The 20,574-nt window shown below is 34.2% G+C and overlaps 3 protein-coding genes across 3 annotated transcripts; 2 read left to right on the forward strand and 1 right to left on the reverse strand.

Annotated features, from left to right (window-relative positions):
- Positions 1–7,127: 7,127 nt before the first annotated feature.
- On the reverse strand, positions 7,128–7,577 carry LOC107175530 (uncharacterized). The gene is made up of 2 exons (XM_015527006.1): positions 7,447–7,577; positions 7,128–7,350 (listed from the first exon to the last, which is right to left on the reverse strand). The coding sequence occupies exons 1-2, from the start codon at positions 7,575–7,577 to the stop codon at positions 7,128–7,130; spliced, it is 354 nt and encodes a 117-aa protein (XP_015382492.1).
- A 2,454-nt stretch (positions 7,578–10,031) lies between these two features.
- On the forward strand, positions 10,032–13,869 carry LOC102619236 (UDP-N-acetylglucosamine transporter ROCK1). Its single transcript, XM_006464169.4, has 7 exons — positions 10,032–10,305; positions 11,024–11,072; positions 11,183–11,409; positions 12,044–12,242; positions 12,350–12,493; positions 12,881–12,955; positions 13,388–13,869. The coding sequence occupies exons 1-7, from the start codon at positions 10,166–10,168 to the stop codon at positions 13,547–13,549; spliced, it is 996 nt and encodes a 331-aa protein (XP_006464232.1). The 5' UTR covers positions 10,032–10,165; the 3' UTR covers positions 13,550–13,869.
- Positions 13,870–19,776: 5,907 nt separating this feature from the next.
- Positions 19,777–20,569, forward strand: LOC102620099 (uncharacterized). Its single transcript, XM_006464172.4, has one exon. The coding sequence runs from the start codon at positions 19,869–19,871 to the stop codon at positions 20,376–20,378; it is 510 nt and encodes a 169-aa protein (XP_006464235.1). The 5' UTR covers positions 19,777–19,868; the 3' UTR covers positions 20,379–20,569.
- The last annotated feature ends 5 nt before the right edge of the window (positions 20,570–20,574 follow it).

Here is a 20,574-nt window from a genome sequence, read left to right on the forward strand (position 1 = left end):
TATTAAAAATTAATTAAAAAAAATTCTCAATTTCTTCATCTCATATTCTCATGTCCCATGAACTGGAAACGAAAGTAATTAAAAAATAAAAAAATAATCATAGAATGAAATAATAGATATTATCAGTTTAAGTTAGAAAAGCATTAACCAATTACTCCTTTCATTAGCCTAATTACTCTTTTCATTAGCCTAAGCCAATTTGGTTTAGTACCTTGAGGCTGAAACTTCAACATAAAATAATAAAAAAATGTAATTCCAGATTATCAATTTAAGTTTCAACCCAAATTGTAGTGAAATTTCTCAATTACTACTATTTTTTATGATGTTGTATTAGAATGTCAATGTTTAATATTCAAAATAGTAAGAATATGTTTAACATATTAACATTTGCAAAAGAGTAGAAGAATAAAATTCATAATTATGATACTTCAATTCTAATCAAATTATATTGATATGAGTTAATTCAATAAACCTATACACCTAAATAAGCTAAATACTGGAGCTTTACTATTCCTAAGTTATACATTGTAGATTTTTATAACAATCATAGATTATTATAACTTTTTTAATTAACATAACATTCTCAAACATCTAATTAAAACTCTTTTGCCAGATAAAGCTGGTAGAAAAAATCAAATCCCAAATCTCATACCAAATGGTACATACGGTATATGACTTAAAAAATAATTAAAATAAATAGAAATTTGAGATTAAATTTATTCTCATTAAAATTCAAGACTTCAATCGAGATCCTGATGGAATCTTAATTATACTAAATTGTTTTAATTTTCTAATTTAATTAAAATGTTAAAAAAATTTCTAAAATTTGGTTAAAGCTCAAAATCAATGCTTGCTTTTGTACTCCTTCTAATTATTAATAGCTTATGGTTTATATTTTTTGATTCATTAGATTATTTTAATTAAAATAACAATTAAGTAAATAATAATTTCCAAATTATGTCAAGTTGGCTGTTGTTGATTAATGATTTGAAAATGGAAAAAAATTGGGCCACCTATGGAGGGAAAGAATGAGAGAGGAAAATAAAATTATATTTAAAAATAAATTGAAAATAAAAAATAAAGCAAGGGATCAAATGAAATTTATTACAAAAAGACAAAAATTATGGTACCTTGCAACTGTTGCAAGGTAGCTTGGCTGGATCCTACAAAAATGGATCAAAAGTAGATTCTAATAACAAAGTGGTCCCAACTTATACTTTTTTTTTCTTACTATTTTAATCTTTTTTTTTTTTAATGAGAACTATTGCTCATGATATTTACAATCATATATATACTGAGACCCGTTTATATCAATTTTGATATGGCACCGCTCAGATTTTTAACCCTCTCAAATATTCGAGGGACGTCAACTCCCATCCTGGGAGAAAGACTGCCTTCACTCAAGCTCTGGGACTTCAAGGAAAGAAATTTAAATTAAACCCCTGCAATACGTCTGCGGAGGCTCGAACCACTTCCCTCACATTTGTGAGGGAATGACTCTGGCCACTTGGGCTAAGCCCAAGTAGTTTTCTTACTATTTTAATCTAAAAGAACATTTTGGATGATTAAATTAATGCCCCCAAGTAATTAATGTATTAGTACGTCGGCGGGCTAACCCAGCAATCGACAGTTATGGAGGGGCGGTTGTACTCATGACAATTAATTGACATCCATAGCAACGTACGTAAGTGTCGACAATTGATAGACGCTTCACACATCTATTACATTATCATTCAAAATGCTCCGTTTTTGTTCTAAAGTATGAAAATTTTAAATTAGAATATTTTTCTTAACGATAATAATATTTTTTTCCTAAAATTTCATCTCCAATAATTTAATATATGATATATCATTCATTGAATAATTAATAATTTTTTTATAAGTTTTAAGTGAATTAATTGTATTATCATGTCATCTACTTGATAAATATCATGTAATTTAAAATAAAATATTAATACAATTTTAAGATGTTTAGCACCATTCTTTTTTGAATTAACCAGACTGAAAATCATTTTTGTAAAGTCCCCTAGTAATAAATTTTTAGTGACAATTCTGTTTCTACTTAATAACTCTAATGTAACTTTTCACATGTTTTTTTTTATCACTTTATAAACAAATTTAAACCAAAAAAATAGTTCTTATTAATACTACTGGTCGAATTTGTGAGATGGTGTAAAACATGTAACATGTACAATATATGATAAAGAAAGGAAGCTAAGAATTCTCATGTTAATTAACTTGATGGTATTTCATTTTACAGTTTTTTTTTTTGTTATTTTCGTTGTTCGTTCAAACTATTTTTTTATTTGGAGTCGAAATTTAAAAAAAAACGATAAAGCAAAAAAAAAGCCCTTGTTTTGAATTTCATAGAGATGAAATTAAATAACTAACTTAAAAAAAATAATAATAATAACTGTCTCAGAATTTTTTTTTATTTTTTTATTTTACATTCTTTTGAACGCTCCTTTTAATTTGCTCATATTTTTGCTAACTCTAGATCATCTCATCATCATTTTCTATTTGATTAATTTCCTTTTGCAGCTTACTTTGATTTGTTTACTTTCAGTTCCTAGTTACAAATTTCATATCTCCCCTTCATTGTTTATTGTCAAAATGTTGGGAAATGATCAGTGCCCGGTTCCAAAAACTAGAAAAGCCAAGAATCGACTATAAAACTAAGGACAACCAAAAGGAGAAAGACACACGAAGGTACTTTGAATACGATGACCAAGAGGAAAGCTAGAGCTACAAGGAGCTGCGGTAAGTATTAATTACTTACTTTATGTTCTTTGAATTTTTCTTCTCAAATTTATAAATGAATTTTTCTTCTTTTATATATAGTTGAAAGAGAAAAATGAAAGAGCTGTTCAAGCCTTTAGAAGCGGACAAGCTGAGGTATTGGCAATTAATTATAACTTGTAAGATGTTATAATTTTTGTTTCTTTTCATTTCTTTGCTTTTTGACGAAATAATTAGATCAATAGCGGTTCAAGATCGCCGTGGGACACACTGCCAGGTCCAGAAAATTAGATAATTGAAGAAAGGAATGAGCACTGCTGCATGCATAATTAAGAAGAAGGAAAAGCCTGCTTGTACTGCTCATCATCATCCAAAAACTCCAAGCCCTGCAGTTGTTATTAATACAAGCTCATGATTTACAAGTGCTATAGCTAGCTGGCTTGAACTTTATTCCCATTTGACCCTGTAATTATCTTCCACTTGTACGTTAAACAAATCTTCATAAACAACTGTTGTAGTAACTTCGTATCCTCTTCTAGAAATATCACTAAAACTGAATATACGTAGAGAAAAAATCACCACTGATGACTTGTTATTGATAATGATTTCGCAAGTCTAAATTATGGCTGCATCAAACAAATAAATAAATATTAAAAAGATATTTTTTCATCAACTCTTGTACAATAATGTTTACTTATCTAAGGTGTTTAAAAGAATTATAGAATACATCAGAGATAATACAACAAACTAATACATGTATGTTAAAGTGACTAAACTAACATGTACCACTGAGCTTCAAGTATTAGTTATGCATAATATAGAAGGTACAACATGAGTTTGTTAATTCCCTTGCTTGCTTGATAGTAAACAAATATTGCTTATATACTTCATTATTTTCTCTCACATTTTCCTGAATCTCTAAAACAGCAATCAGTACCCAATCTTGAATCTAAGGTTTCCTTTTCCCTTTTCTAACCATCAACACAAAAATAAAAATGTAGAAGAAAACAAAAATGCCATGGTTGAAACAAAATGTTATTTCTATTGCGGTACTCCTTTTGATTCAACTTAAGCCATATATAGAGACAACTTCAAACATGCATATAACTTGTGATGTGTGTATCACACCTCTTGAAACATATTATTTGTTGTGCATCACACTAACCAATTTCATACCTTAAGATTTAAACATTGTGTTACTAAATGCATGAATAATTAATACCCGTCACTGTTCGTAATGACATGGATTAAAAAAATCAGTTGAAAAATGGAATTTAGAAGTATGTGATCACAATCATTTGGTAATTTAACTTCTTAATATTTATATTATTTATTAGCATGAATACTTTCCAATTACTTCCACAAAATCATCCCATCTTAAAAAAATTCGGTGAGAGAAAATGTTAATTTTCTTTTTAAAAAGAAAACTAATTTGGTTAAAACTGATAGGTTTGGTGTCAAAAACTGATATTGCAAAATGATATAAGATCTTTTCTGATATCACCTGATATTCTTTTCTTTAGTTTCCTCTAATATTTTAATTAATATTGTTTACACAATATCAAAAAAATTTGAAAAAGATATTTTTAATTACAAATCTTTAAATGAGAAGGCTTTTATCAATTTCATTTGTGCATTATATGCCTAAATATAGGCGAACGTCAAAATATGATATGTGTGAATAAAACGCTCACTTAAACTTTGTGCTTGATAAAACAGAAAATACATATGCAATAAACAAACTCACTCTTTCCTCAGTTTACTCTTTAGATGTCTAAAATTTTCAATTTTTCATTTTTTTAAATAATAGCCTTGTCGTTAATTGTTGCTCAAAAAATGTTTTATGGAATTGGAATTCTACAATCAACTACTAAAAACGCACGGTTGCTAAGATATTCAGCAAATTGGAATGCTAATGATTGAAATAACGGACATTTATCAATTGGGTAAAATTATCTGCATTTGACATTCAATTTTCTTTGCTCCATACCACTAAATCGTCCTTTTGTTACAATTTGAGTTACTTTCATTACATAATTTATACGTAAACAAAGATTTATCATTCAGATACTTCTCTCCGTTCCCGGCTGGATGCATCAAAACTTTTCAATTTGCTTTTCCATTTTTTGCAAAACTGTATAAGATTAGCAAAACAGCATGTAATAATAAAAGAGAAGAGTTACTTGATATACAAGATGGTCCTTGACGAGAATTGTGGGAGAGAGTAGAAATTGGAAAGAGTGGGATTTGTCCAGCAAATTATGTTGAAACATAAAATAAAAATAAAAATCTTACTAACTAATTACCATAGAGTCAGCAGTCCAGGAAGCTTAATATGAAATTGCAAAGTTGAAGAGACAAAAAAGTATGCAATGATTAAGACAAACCTCATCTTTGAGCTTATAATTTGAGCCTGGTGCTGAGAGAATTGTTTCTAAAGCTGATCAAACAAAAACTGGTCTTATATTATTATATAAGGCAGCTGTGCTGGCTGCTTATCATGACCATGTAAGCTAAACCAAAGCAATAATGATTTTAACTTTCATGGGATTTGAAGTACGGCATTTTTTGAGCAAGAGAGTGGTTTCACCAATACTATCCATTCATTCCAATTAGAGATGATTTGACCGAGATTTTGTTCTTCACTATATATTCTCACTAACAATTTGTTCTTTAGAGCACTTTTCTCCTCATCTCGATCACATACATCAGACACATGAATTAGGGCTTGTAATGGCATGCATTAAAGTGAAACATATATTTTGCTTCGGCAATATCAAAAGGACTTCTCTGAAAATATTAAAAAAAAAAGGCTTGTTTGAAAACAATCAAGAAGTTGTTGTGCGCGGAAATACGGAATCAAGCACACCAAATAATCACAAGAAAAATAAATGATACAAAATTTTACGTGATTCGGCAAATTTGCTCACATCTACAGGAGTAAGAGAAAATAATTGTATTACTAACAATTATTTGAGTACAATATTTGAGTAAAGTAATCTCACCTCCCAAAACTCAAATACACCGAGTACTCTCATACACTTAAAAGGAAAAACCTCTCAATTACACACTCTCCAATTGCTCACGCTCTTAACAATTCTATAATTGAATTGTTACTCTCTTAATTTTGGGATGCATACAAGTGAAGATTGGTTCGCTATTTATAGGAGTGTAAAACTGCACTATTGCACCTACCTCTGGCAAATTTGTCAAGATGATTGGTGTGTGCTATATTCGGTGCCAAATCCCAAGTCAATTTGTCCACACGTTTTGGCCAAATTTTTCAAGCCTTTATCATAAAGCTTTTCTTTGTAAAAAAAAGCTTGGTTTGACTTTCATAGAAGCAGTAGGAACATACCTTCATCTAAGTATCAAGAGCGTTCTCATCAAGTATTTCGATTTGTAGTTTGAACCTTGAAGTGTTCTATTCGTTTAACAGATCTTCCACATTATAAGATATGTAATTGTCCAAAAAGAGACATGCGTGAGTATTTTTAATAGAAAATAGTCAAAGAGTGCTTGAAATTGTCGGGAGGAAATCGGATGTGGGCCGGCCATGCGCCCAGATCGGATGCAGAACGACAAGAGCTAGTCCGCCGATCGGCTTGAGCCGCGGATCGATGCAGATTGTGGTGGCGCCCCAAGCCCAGGCCTTCGATAAGCCCGCAGAAGTGTTCCATTCATTTAACACATCTTCCACATTAAGATATGTAATTGTGCAAAAAAAAGACATGCGTGACTATTTTTAAAACTATGTAGTCTATGTATATATATTTAAACAAACTTAAAAAAGTCTAAATGAGTTTTTCCATTTATTAAAAAAAATCTATGTGAAATGTTTATTTTATTTTGGTAATATGCTAATACCAAAGTATTTTTGCTAAAGAACAAGTTGTTGTTTAAAGTCACTCTAAAAATACTTTATATAACAACCAAATTCAAACTATTTTTTTTCCTAAAATAAGCACTATACAATAAGCACTCTCAAACTAACCAACTTATTTTAATACTCCTTGGTTGATACTTATTCATCGATCGATGATATCTAACAAAAAGGAGAGTTTCTAATATTCCTTTGTTTCTAAGAATATGCGCATTAGAAAAATAAACTAAAATTGAAACTCACTCATGTCTTTAGAAACTGAAATAATTAACTCAAACTTGCCTTAACGGCAAAAAAAAAATAAAATTCTATGTATATTACGACCTAGCAACTATCCTAAGGAATTCTAATCAAATAAACGATTTCAATATGTTACTCTTCCATCCATGTTTCCCAGTAAGCATCCTCTTTGATCCAGTTATTACTTTTAACTTTTGAAGACAATTCTTCAAAAGCAAAGGACGGCAAGGGCATCTGGAAAGGGCAAACAGGACAAGCGCAGCTCTTAGCGTTCTTCGAACCACGGGGTAATGCAGTCTGAGTGAAATATATGCGAACACTGCATACGAATCATTGCTGACTCGTCCGAGTACTCCTTCTCCAGACAGATTGCACACTCAGCTTCCTCGTCAGTCTGATTACTACGTTGCCCTTCCCCGCAAGCTCCTCTACTGAGTTCCTTCCTCAACTCCTGAACCTCCCGGTCAAAAATTACATCAGTGTAAATCCTTATCTCGATAAATATCACCAATGACTTGTTAACCAGGCTTCCGAAATTTTCGTCCAGGAATTTTCAGGCCTGAAACATTGTATCATTAGCTAACCCGTCGCGGACGTTTTCTGAAATCAAGGGTACATCAGCCAGCACACTTGAAAGAATTGAGGAAGAGACAGTGGGCAGCATATCCATCTCAATTTGGACAAATTTTCCTGAACGGATAGGTTCCTCTTTCATGGACAACAAGATGTCTTGATCCTCATTATTCTCTGAAATTTGTAGTTGTAACACTAATCCATCTTTTATAATGAGTGGATGCAGGATGAATGCAAAACTTAATCAACGATTTGGATTCGCCCTTTATGATCAGATCGTATTTTCTGCATGGCAGGCGCCAATCAAGAAAACTCCCAGCAGAAACCATGGCGATGGCTCAACAAATCGACCACTAATATTAGTACTGTTTAATATATTAAAGATAATGCAGAAAGTGCTAATTTGTAGCAATTTATAATGTGATTTCTACTGATCCAACTACTAATACTATTAGTAAAGATAAACCCTATCCTCATAACAAAATAATTAGGATACCGGACCTCTCTAATTCTCTAAATAAGAAATTTAATCCGTCTCCAATAAGGAGATACGCAGAGAAAAAAAAAAAAAAACATACATCACAATTTTTCAATTAATTTCGCAGAACTGATTGCCCATTTTGTTTGTACGAATCTCTGAAATCAACGACTTGTGTGAATCTCTGAATTGCAAGCATCTGCTTTAATTTTCAAATACTATTACTGAAGGCAAAAGCTAGGTACGTCCCTGGAGAAACATCCCATTTGACGCTTTGAGACGAATTCGACTGGTACAAACTCAAAAAGTTTCCCAGCCAGAAGCAAAAGATCTGTTGGCTACAACAAATGTGCCACCTCCATTTTCGGCAACCTCGTTGACAGGAGCTGCAGTCTAGTTCCCTCCTGTGTGTCATAAATCAACATCAAGCACAATAAGTTATATATCAACAAAACTTTACAAATTAATTTCATCATAAAACAATTAATAAAATGCTTGTTGGGAATTTAATTATGTACCAAAACTTCCTTGTTGGGAATTCCATCAAAGCAAGAATGTTTCATCCATCCTTCAGTGACAAGACAATTTCCAAGATTCGAGGCTTTGAGTGTCAATTTCAAGTCAGCATTTTGTGCAAATGAAAGAGAGACGGCACTCCTGGAATGAAGTATCTATGCTGGCCATACCATACGCTTCAAGCAAGCAGAGCTAGTGAAATAAACTGGTCCTACACGAGTACTTTGGCGGAAGCAGAAGCGAAACAGTAAATCTAGATGGTCATACACACGCTAGCGCCCAGACATTCCAAAGTCTCTGTGTATAAGGTTTGTCCATGTGTTGTTTTCCCAATTATTAATTGCATCGAAAATATTTACAGGGTCACATTTGGTCGGCTTCATCTTCATGACATATTATTTATTCAGCAAATTAACAAATATCTCTAGTGGATCCCATAATTATATATAATAATTTTCATCTGTAGATATCCGTATGCATCTTTTTTTTTTTTTTTTTTTTGATTCAATGTTAGACTAGTATTAGTTACTTGAATAAAAATAATAAAAACACTAACATGCCATATGATCTAATAGCAAATTTGTATGAAAAAGATGTGAGCACCTGCATAAGAGGAGAATGACTATACACAGATATATATATTAAATGTAAAATTAGAAATTTTCTAATGGGAGTTCGGAATACTATTACGCATTATATTGTAATAAATCCATGCCTATGATATGAGCTCCCATTAGATAATAACTCATATAAAATAAAATGAAAATAAGCTTCCAAAAATAAAAGAGTATTGATATTTAACACTCAATTCTCTCACCAACCCATACTTTTTTAATTATTCACATTTGTTTTCAAAATTAATTTTAATAAAAAATATAACCAAAACAATAACAGATTAACAATTATAGGATTCCCAAAACACTTTTACCAATACTGTCACCACACCAATAGCCTTTCATTGCTGATTAACCCTATCGTCAATTCTGTAAGAGCCACGGACCAAAAAACCATATTTATTTGATTTATACTCCTACCAGCAAATTACAACCATCACCAATCTCTTCCACATCTGATTATTCGTTCTCCTTTAATTTGAGTTTTTTTTTTTTTAAATAATGATCTAGTTTGGTGAGCTGCCAACCCCAGCAGTTTCATCGATATCATTCTCATTTGTATTATTTATCTTTCTTTTCAATTAATTTCTAATTTCTAAATTCTTATACTCTGGAACATAAATTGCTCTTTTTCTCTTTTCATTTGATATTATTTTGATATTGATATTATCATATCAATCTCTATTTTAAAATCAAATCAAATAAATAAGAATTTTTGGTTGGCAACGATTGCAAGAAAATTCGTTGGTAGGATCGATCAATGACGAAGGATTAGTGGTGTGGTGGCTTAGTAATGGTGGAGGGTGGCTAGTAAGATTTATAAAATTATTTTTATTTTAATTATGTTTTGTTTTATAAAAGTAATTTAAAAAATAAGTGGAATTAATTAAAAAATGCGAGCTGACGTGAGAATTTGAAAGAGTGAAATATCACCGCCAGTATATGATACCGAGCAGCACAAAACATCCATCTACAGAATGGGCTGGGCTCCCAATAGCAATACCGAGCAGGCCCTGGACATCCACGTCATCTCGTCGTCGTAGTCTTTTCTTCGCACGCGAAGTAGGAATTTCAACAAATAGACAGAGAAAACTGCCACGGTCTGGATCGGAGTCGCCGGCAATGGCGACGGTGAAGACCAAGGTTAAAACCGGGCCCACACAAACAAGCATGCAAAAAACGAGCGCAAGGGTTTTTCTTTACTCTCTTTTGCTCACCCTTCAATATGGCGTTCAGCCTTTGATCTCCAAACGTTGCATTAGGTACTGCTGGATCGCTTCCATTTACACGTGAACTTCAGTTTTCTTGCTTTAGGCGATCCTTTTGTTGCTACAATTTGGGTGCTTTTTTGTATAGTTTCATTGATTTGTGAATTGAAAGTTTAATTTTAATTGTATTTAGCGTAATGTGTAATTTGCGGACCTGAAAAAAGAAAGAGAGAAAGAAAGAAAGAAAGGTTTAGATTTTATCCATTTTGAGCTCACGGATCTTCAGGCTTCCAAAATATATTGAACTTTTATCCGGTTTTGAGCTTACCAATATGCAAACTTGCGAAAAGCATTGAATTTTATCGATATTTTTTAAGTTCACGAGCAATGCTATTCATATAAGGGTGAGTCGCTGTACTCACTCTTATGTGGTCATGCAATAGAAGCTTCTATTAGCCATATTATGGTCAGCATTGCCGTAGGCAAGAGGAGCTATGTTCATGGCTTGTAGTCTGTGCTAAGTTTCCCTTTCAGGCAGGGCAAACAGCACTTCCAAATATACCTGTTCGTTACTGTTTTACTTGTGGGAGAGCATGGAGTAAGCAATTGGTCTAAGCCTTATGCTGGCTCTCCCTCATTGAGATTTGCAGGTCTTCTTTCACTTGTGAAAAATCTCAATTCTGCTCTGCTTGCGTATCTTGTTTCTAAAACATGCTAACTTACTAGTATTGCCAAAGTGCAAGTCGTTAACTGATTATGGCTCTTCATACAGACGAGAAGTTATTGTGACTACATCTGTTTTAACATGCGAGCTTGCAAAGGTAATTATGTGCTGTAAAGATAATTTTTTTACTTTCTTTGCTTCCATAATTATTGGAAGCTTTTACCTTGCTCTTGAATGAGATTAAATGACTTTGTTATATGGTTATAGGTTATATTTGCGTTAATTTTCATGGCTAAAGAAGGTACTTTAAAGAAACTATCTAGTCAATGGACTTTGGTTGGTTCATTGACTGCATCAGGACTTCCTGCCACCATTTATGCACTGCAGAACAGCTTGCTGCAGATATCCTACAGGAATCTTGATTCACTGACATTCTCCATGTTGAACCAAACAAAAATTATCTTTACAGCTTTGTTCACATATATAATATTGAGGTATCTTCTTAATGGTCTTCTATTCTTACTGCTCTGGATCGCCCAAATTACATTAGTATATTCTCAAAATCTTTTGATCTGTTAAACTAAGTTGATGTTTAGATTTTTACTATATTCTTTCATCTATGTTAGCCTTAAATTGCCGGCTTATCAAATTATTATTATTTTTTTTCAATTTGATTTAGTGGTTGAACAACTGTGCATTGTTAATGAAAATGTCATCTGCTTATTGCCTATCATGTCCCTGTTTAATATGATAAATCTCCTTGAAATACTATTATACAAAGAGATGTTTTAAGGTTGTCACTCTCTTTTCAGAAACAGTAGTCTGGATTCATCACTTCTCTGTTCAGAAATAATAATCTTCATTTTCTCATCCCATCTTATTTGACTCTTAGTTTTTTTAACATGCACCACATGAATTTCCATTTCAAAATCAAATATAATTCCTTGAGTTACTTGGTTATTGTCATTACATAGCTGACTGTGTAGTAAGACCACATTAGTATTCTATTATTCCATTTATTTTTCTCACTCTCTCTTGATTCTTGAGGAACTGATTAAGTTAAATGATTTGGAATTAAAATTACCTGAAACACCATCATAAAGCTCAACTTTTGGACTCAATGTGTAGGCAGAGGCAATCAATGCAACAAATTGTTGCCGTGTTCTTGTTGATCCTGGCAGCTGTTTTTTTAAGTATTGGTGAAGGCTCTAGCAAACGTTCTAGCTCTGGTGACCCTGACCAAATTCTGTTTTATGGGATTGTTCCTGTCTTGGTTGCTTCTGTTCTCTCAGGTCTGGCTTCTGCTTTGTGTCAATGGGCCTCCCAGGTTAGCCAAGCTTCAACTTTCTTCACAACCATTTGCATTCTTATACAGTTGCCAATTTCTTTTCTCTCTCTGTTTTTCCCTGTGCTCATAGTTACCGCTTATGACAGGTTAAGAAACACTCATCATACTTGATGACTATAGAGATGTCTATTGTTGGAAGCCTGTGTTTGTTAGCTAGTATCTCTAAGTCTCCAGACGGAGAAGCTATAAGACAACATGGATTCTTTTATGGTTGGACTCCACTGACACTGGTAATGATCTTTCTGCTATCTGAAGTTTTTCTCTGGGTGAATAAAATGAGAGATTAAATACTAAGTAGTAAATCTTGGTTGAGTTTGAGGGTCTTCTAAACTGCTTTTAGGTAGAGATAGTATCCATGCTAAATCAAGAATTATCAAAAGCATCACTAACATTGTCACTTGTCAGGACTCATTTCAATTTATACAAAGCACTTCACTGCTTTCATTGCATTCTTAAATCTAATTGTTTTATGCGTTTTGATAGTTGTCCTCTTTTATTTATTAATTTATTCCTAAAGTGCCCTCCAAGCTGATTGCAATTTGTGCTTTTTCAATAATAATAAAGGTTCCATATATCACCTTAAAGACTAAGCATATTTGTGCTTTGTTCTATTTCAGATTCCAGTTATATTCAATTCTCTTGGAGGAATTCTGGTTGGCCTGGTTACAAGCCATGCTGGTGGCGTTAGAAAGGTAAATTTGACTTAGTAAAAGAATAAAATTTACAGGATGCACTTCTGATGTTAAAATGCAGTAATAAGACATCTTCAGCCCTCCATTATGTCTCCGTAATTTCATATGAAATTTGATGGGTTGATAAAAATTCAAAAGGGATTATGAACATATAGCTCTTAACATTTTATCCTAATTTTTAATTGATTATTTCATCCACGGAGCACTTATGGTGGAATTCAAGCTGTGTGGCTTGCATCTTTATGTGACATTTCACAATTACAGTCATCTGAAACTTACATTTTACTTATCAAATTATCAGAAACATGTCAGAAGTACTTGGGAGCAAATATGACATGATTTTTATAATTGTTTAATGTCTGAAATTCTCTTATTACTTCATTCCTATCCTAAAGAGACTTATATTAGCAAATTTATCTTCAATTCATGCAGGGGTTCGTCATTGTTTCAGCACTTCTCGTAACGGCCATGCTGCAGTTCATTTTTGAAGGAAAACCACCTTCATTGTACTGTCTCATAGCTCTTCCTCTGGTTGTTAGCAGCATTTCAATCTATCAGAAGTATCCATACCAAGTCAAAAAGAAGGAAGTCTAATCCTTAACCATCTACCACATATGGTTGTATACAATTTGCCTCCCAGTATATGGTTTCCATTTTGGGTCTCAATAATCCCACTAGTTGTAAAGTGATGAAAGTAACAGAAATTTTAAAGTCTAGTCCTACCTGCAAGTTTAAGGAAGCAAGGAAGGCATATTGTTGTTTTATCAATTTAGATGAATTGGGTTAATAATGTTGCCCAAGATAGACTACAATTAGGATATTGATTAGGTCTTTGACCTCTGAAATTCATAATTGTATGGAAATGAATGTTGAAAATATTTGGGAAATTTACGAAAATAACCATTAATATTTTATTATTTTCGCAATTAACCCTTTCAACTTTTTTCTATCAATATTAGTCAAACACAAGCTTTTCTTCCCAAATTACCCTTCTTTACAGAACAAAATGAACATTGTTTCTCCCACATTGCCAAACCAAAAGCAGTTTTGCACTCTTGAATCATCAGCCAACGGCGACTGCAAAAGACAACGGTAAAAGTGATATCCGATCATAATCTATCCAGATCCAACACAAATCGACGTCACTTGAATTATTTTCTGAACTTACTGAACTGAGTCGGGTGAATCTGAATCTGGCGACAGGCGCCCTGTCGCACCCACCTGGAGATTCATTAAAACTGTATTATTTTAATAGGACTCAAATAACTTTTTTTTATAATTTCAGGCTTAATGGATTCAGTTGTACTTGAATTGTGTTACGATGGTTGGTGGGAGACATTAGAGAATGGCCGTATGGAGTACGTGAATGGTAAAAATCGAGTTTTTTTTGTTGGAAAAAATTATCTGTTTGATCAGTTATTGGCAATAGTATACGAGGTGTTACAAATAAACCCTAATGACTATAGTATCACAATGAAGACAACTTTGAGGTCTAGTAACATATTATATCGTATATGTGCAATGCCCATGGATATATGTGATGATGAAATGGTGAGGGTTGTGTTGCATATGGCATCTGACGTAGCTAATTTTGGATGAATTCCTATATTCGTGACCATATCACCTCGAGTTCCGAGCGAAGGTATTGAGCCACATGTCTATACAGAAACTTCGTTTAGAGCAAATATATCTGGCCCCGATAATGATGAAGAGGTGTTGCCAAGGACAATATCGCTGCAGCAATATTACTCTCCAATCCACGACAATTATGACAACGATGATGATAATGGCGTTACGTTACAGGATGTTGGAGCAACGGTATTTCCAATAACAATGTCATTGGAGCAACGATATTCTCCGTATCACAACAATGATTTTCAGGACAATGATGATTTTCATAATGAGACAGAGGGGGATAATGTTTGTACAGAACCTTTTAATAATACGAGGCGGGGCACTCGTTTCAATAATGATGGTGATGATGGAGGAGCCGGTCCTTCGAATGTTCCGTCGTTTCAGCATGAGGATGAGTGTGAAGACAATACTCCTGTGAATAACAGAGGCAATAGACCTATTCCTTCTATGGTTCGATCGAGAAGGAGAATTGACCCCCTTACAAGTCTTGCTCCAACTTTGCCTTCGAACATGGTTGCTCCAAGCTTTGTTAGCAGTTGTGACTCAGATGATATCAGCGTGGGTAAGCTATTTGCTGAAAAGAATGAGCTTATATTACAACTACGCAAGGTGGCATTTAGAGATAAGTTTGATTTCAAGATTGCACGGTCTACTACAACACGTTTCGAGGCTCACTATTGTTCAGAATCATGTAAATGGCGTATTCGAGCAATTAGAAGTTCGAACGAGTAAAATGTTCCTTGGGTGGTGAAGAGAATTGATAATGTACACACTTGTCATAATGAGGTCTTGGTTTATGGACGTCATCAAGTAAGGAGCCGGGTTGTCGGTTATATTATCGCAGAAAAATATATTCAAGATAAGAGGATTTATACTCCCAATGACATAAGAGCAGATATGCAACAAGAATACGGTGTTCAGTTAACATACCAGCAGGCATATAGGGCGAGAGAAGTTGGTCTTGAAATAGTTCGCGGCAACCCTGCAGAGTCATACAACTTGCTCCCTAAATACTCTCACTTACTAACTACAGCGAATGAGGGTACAGTCACTCACCTTGAGCAGGATGGAGATGGTAATTTCTTGTACTATTTTGTAGCACTCGGATCTTCCATCAAGGGGTTTATGCAGTACATTCGGCCTGTCATTGCTGTAGATAGTACTCATCTGAAGGGACTATATCGTGGAAGCATGTTCGTGGCTGCATGTCTTGATGGTAACAATCAATTGTATCCGTTTACTCATCTTGTTGATCACTTTAGGAAAACATTGCAGCAATTGTTTTATGATAGAAAAATTGTGGCTGAATCAATGACTACTCGGCTAACAACATGGGTGGATGAAATAGTCACTGAGAGGAGAACTATAGCTGAAAGAATGATAGTTCGGCCGGTGTCTCCGCATCGCTTTCAAGTTATAGGCGGTGGGCTTAAGGAAGGGTTGGTTGACTTGCAAAAGAGAACTTGCTCCTGCAGAGTGTTTCAGCTTGATCAACTTGTGTGTGCTCATGCAATTACAGCGTGTCTAACACACCGGGTGGATTTTATTAACCTTTGCTCGGACTTTTACACTACAGAATCGTTGTCGATGACTTATGCACAATCAGTAGAGCCAGTTGGTGATGTGGCTGATTGGGAAGTTCCAGATGAAATTCAGGAGATGCAAGTATACCCACCAGTTGAGGCACCACCACCTGGCCGTCGTAAAGAGCTCAGAATACCCTCGGCTGACGAGGATGTTGACCGGCGGACTATAAGATGCGGCCGGTGTCATGAACTAGGCCATAATCGTAAGCGATGTAAGAATTCTATTGCGTCGACTCGAAGTTAGTTGTATGCTGTGTGTTATTCGTTGGTTAAAACTATTATTGTTTTTGTGTTTCGTTGGTTAAAAATGTTATTATTATTTTTATTTCGTTAGTTAAAATTGTTATTGTTTTTTGTGTATTGTACACTTATATTTCATAAAACTTTATTTTATTTTAAAGTTCAAAATGTGAGGCATTAAAATTATATAAACTTAAGTGCGCAAATTAAAAAAAAAATCAAATTTCAACATTAAAATTACTACATAGGTCTACAATATAATATCGTCATTAAATATATCAACCGCAATCTTCTTTCTAAAGTACTCGACATGATTAGCGTTAAACTCCAATCTAAGCCCGAACATTAAATACATCGTAACCATCAATACAAAAACACCGCAATCGCCAATGCCTCTTTCTTGTTGCGGTGCGCTCTTAACTGCGATAACTTTCCACGTGTCTTCACTCCGCAACTCAGGTCGGATATTGTAGAAGCCAACATATTCCAACCATCGAGGGAATATAACTTCAAGTGGCTTGAATTTTAACTTGTACCTTTTGTCGTCACGAAATGTGAGTAATGAGTCATAAATCCAGACTTTATTTTTTCGAAAGTCAACTCGTGCTAGTACTCAATGCCATAAATTCAATTGAAAATTTTAAGTAAGTATACACTTCTTAAATTTAGTAAAGTTAACAAAATAAGTAATACATATTACTTACAAGACGAGATTCGTCGTTGAAGAACGAATAAACCTCCGCAAAGTTGATTCTCGAAGGCGCCATGGGCTTCCATTATAGAATGCGGGGAATCTTATTCTTCGTTTTGACGACCCATGTTGATGGCAACCCTCTGATTGTTTCGTAAATCCAAGCCTACAACAACCAAAGTGAAAAATCAAATAAAACAACTATCAAATATTTAATACTATAAAACTTATTAATAAACCAAAAAAAAAGCACCTGAACCCCAGACGTAAAGCCGTAAAGATTGTATTTTTCAATATTATGATCTGGATTTTTCAACCAAGTCTTCTTAAATTTCTCGTCTTTCTCGAACAGTGCATTGTCAAGACTCTCGTAAATTATTTCTCACGACAATAGACCCCATGGACGCTTTCTAAAGTACTGGATATCATCAACTTGGTCAAGCCAATCGAAATTAATTTGATAGTGATTTTTTCTTGCATTTAGTACTCTGTCCGCAAAATAAAACAGCGCAATCTTTAATGCGTCCATATCGTCCATTTCCTCGAATTTCAACTCCTTAAATACTGCATCGAATTGCTTCACATTAATCTTACGATGCACCCCACCAAAATACGTATTCCGTAGCCTCTACTCCATTTCATCATTTTCTTGATTGATATCAACACCAAATGAAAGTCCAGTAACCAAGCACCATTCGACAATTGACAAGCGAATCAAATGCTTACCAATTTGAAACCATAACTGATCCTCATGGCTATCTTCTTCATGGGCCACTTGCCGCAGTAAAAGATTGTGCAAAATTACCCCACTAAATGGAAAACTTCGACACTCCAAGAAATGCCCAAATATATCCTTTTTGAACATACTCAACTGCCGCTTTGTTAATTTTTCCTCGATGGCTTTTACGACCGAAGATAACATACACATGCTCGAAATTCGACCAGGAAAGTGATCAGCATAACGAAAATACATCTTGCCTACTTCAATATCCGGTGATTCTAATTTCGCCATGTATCTGTAATATTTATAAAATTATTACATTACATTTACAGAAAAAAAATTGACTCGTTAAAAAAAAAAACTCTAATTTTTAGTGTGACAGGCGTCTGTCGCACCAAAACTGGTGTGACAGGGCCTGTCGCACCAAAAAATTGGTACGACAGCAAGCCGCGCATGGGCGCGCGCACTTTTACCCCCCTCCCTCCCCACCCCCAAAATTAATCACTCCAAAATTGAAAACAATACTCTCAAACACCACCAACCACCACAAACATCATCACCACCACTATTATTCTCAAGCTATAACTATTATTATTCTAAAATCTCATTTTAAATTAATGAAAATAAGAAAAATAACTAACCTAGGTTTTGTTGAAGGTTGTAGATCGTAGATCGGATGCCGGCGAGAGATGGAGCCGCCGCCGACGAGGGTTGATGTCGCCGCCGATGATGGGAGTTGGATCGGTTTAGGAGAGATGAGTGAAATGGAGTGTTGGGAGAGAGATGAGGGAGGGGTATTTTGGTCTCAAATGTTGTTTTATGGCTAATGTTGATAGAAATATTTTTGGGGGGTTAAGATGAAAAAAAGCAAAATTTTTTTATTATTACTGTAAATTTCCCAAAATATTTGTTCTCTCCATTTTGTACTTTTTAACATTTTTCGGCCTTGTTGCAGCGAGCCCATGACATTATATATTATACATGTTTACTGGAGTAATTTGCGGGGAAACAATGTGTTAGTTGGAATGGCAAAAAAATCCTGACCCGGTTTTTGTTTGGCTGACCTAATCCAAAATTTTTAGGTTACCTGAATTTTAAGGTTAGGATTTACATATTAAGGCCCAATTAAGTTCGGGTCAAAGTTTGGGGCTTACACGCACCAAACCGACCTGATTCTAACACTTATAAAAAAATAATATATTTAATTTTATTAATAATAATAAATCATGATGATATAATTTTAAATAATTAAATCATAAAATCATAAAATAATAAAGTATGTTGTCAATGGAAAAGCTAAAGTGTAGATTTATAGACTACTCATATTAGCTATTTTACAATTAGTTGATTTTTATTTTCAACAAAAATAGAAATTTGGATATTTACCCAGTATTACATGAATAACAATAAAACTCTAATCAAATTTAATGAGAGAAATAAAACTCTAATCAAATTTTATGAGAGAGTGCATCTCTCATATATTAATATAAGAAAGAATTACATTGTCAATTATGGGTATTTTTTTAAAATTATTTAACTGTTATATTAATTAAATATATTGCTTTTAAATTAGTTGTATTCAATTAGTGCTACTTTAAAGGCCACTACAATAGCCATATCATTATTCTTTTATATTAAAAAAATCTGCAATTAAATTGTATAGGTTATGTCCTTTTTTAAATTTAAATTATTTAAATTTAAAAAACTTAAGCCAGATTCGGGTCACCCGAAATTCAAACGGCCGGGCCTTGTTAGAACTCGGGTCCTTTATGTTTTAGGTCCCGAGCCCGAGTCCGAACCTGTCCGATTGCCATCCGAGCTTGGAGTGTTTTCTTTTTACTGAAAAATGTTTTGTAGATAAATATCAATGGTTTTTAAGATGCCACAAGATGTGGGCTTGGACCAAAGCCCGGCCCAAGTCCATCACCCTTCACAAAAGCCTCACAGAAACCTCAATCAACTTCATCACGCTGTGGCGAACACACCCGCAACAGAGAAAACAAAAAGCACAAAATACAGAGCGAGAAAGCAGAAACTAGAATGGGAAGCAGGCTAGGAACAAGAGTGGTGCACTTCACAAACCTCCCAATCAAGCTCTTGATGCCCAACACTTTCCAAAACATTAGAGAAATTGCACTCAAGACGATCCCATCGGCCTCAAAGATCGAAATCAAACGTGTGCTCGAGTCCCTCTACGGCTTCGAAGTAGACAAAGTCCGCACGCTCAACATGGAAGGCAAGAAGAAGAAACGGGGCGGATTGCTTATCGCGAAACCCGATTACAAGAAGGCTTACGTCACCCTCAAGAACCCCCTTTCGCTGTCGGAGGATCTGTTTCCGATAAGGGTAATTCAGGACGAGAAGGAGAGAATGAGAAAGGAGAAGGAATCGAGTATTGTCGAGGAGGGCAAGAAGCATTGGCTTGATGGCAAACAAGTGGTGAAGGGTAACAACAATGAGAGGAGTAACAAGAAGAAGGGAGGCTTTGGCGACGTTGCGGTGGCGGGTGTGAAGTTTCCTTGGAGTAGCATGAAGCAGAAGCAGAGGTAGAGGTAGAGGTGTCTTTGTTTGTTGGGTTAATAAAGGTCTCTTATGAATTGTTCCTCGTGTTTGTGATTATGGGTTTATGAACTTTTTTGAAGTATTCTGAGATTACAGTAGGAAAGTTCTTACTTTATGTTTCATTTGTAATTTATGCTTATTGATTGGTGTTATAACGAAGTATATCACTTTTCATGGGATTGGG

This window comes from Citrus sinensis, chromosome 7 (genome assembly GCF_022201045.2).
Source record: "Citrus sinensis cultivar Valencia sweet orange chromosome 7, DVS_A1.0, whole genome shotgun sequence".
In the NCBI taxonomy this organism is placed as follows: Eukaryota; Viridiplantae; Streptophyta; class Magnoliopsida; order Sapindales; family Rutaceae; genus Citrus; species Citrus sinensis.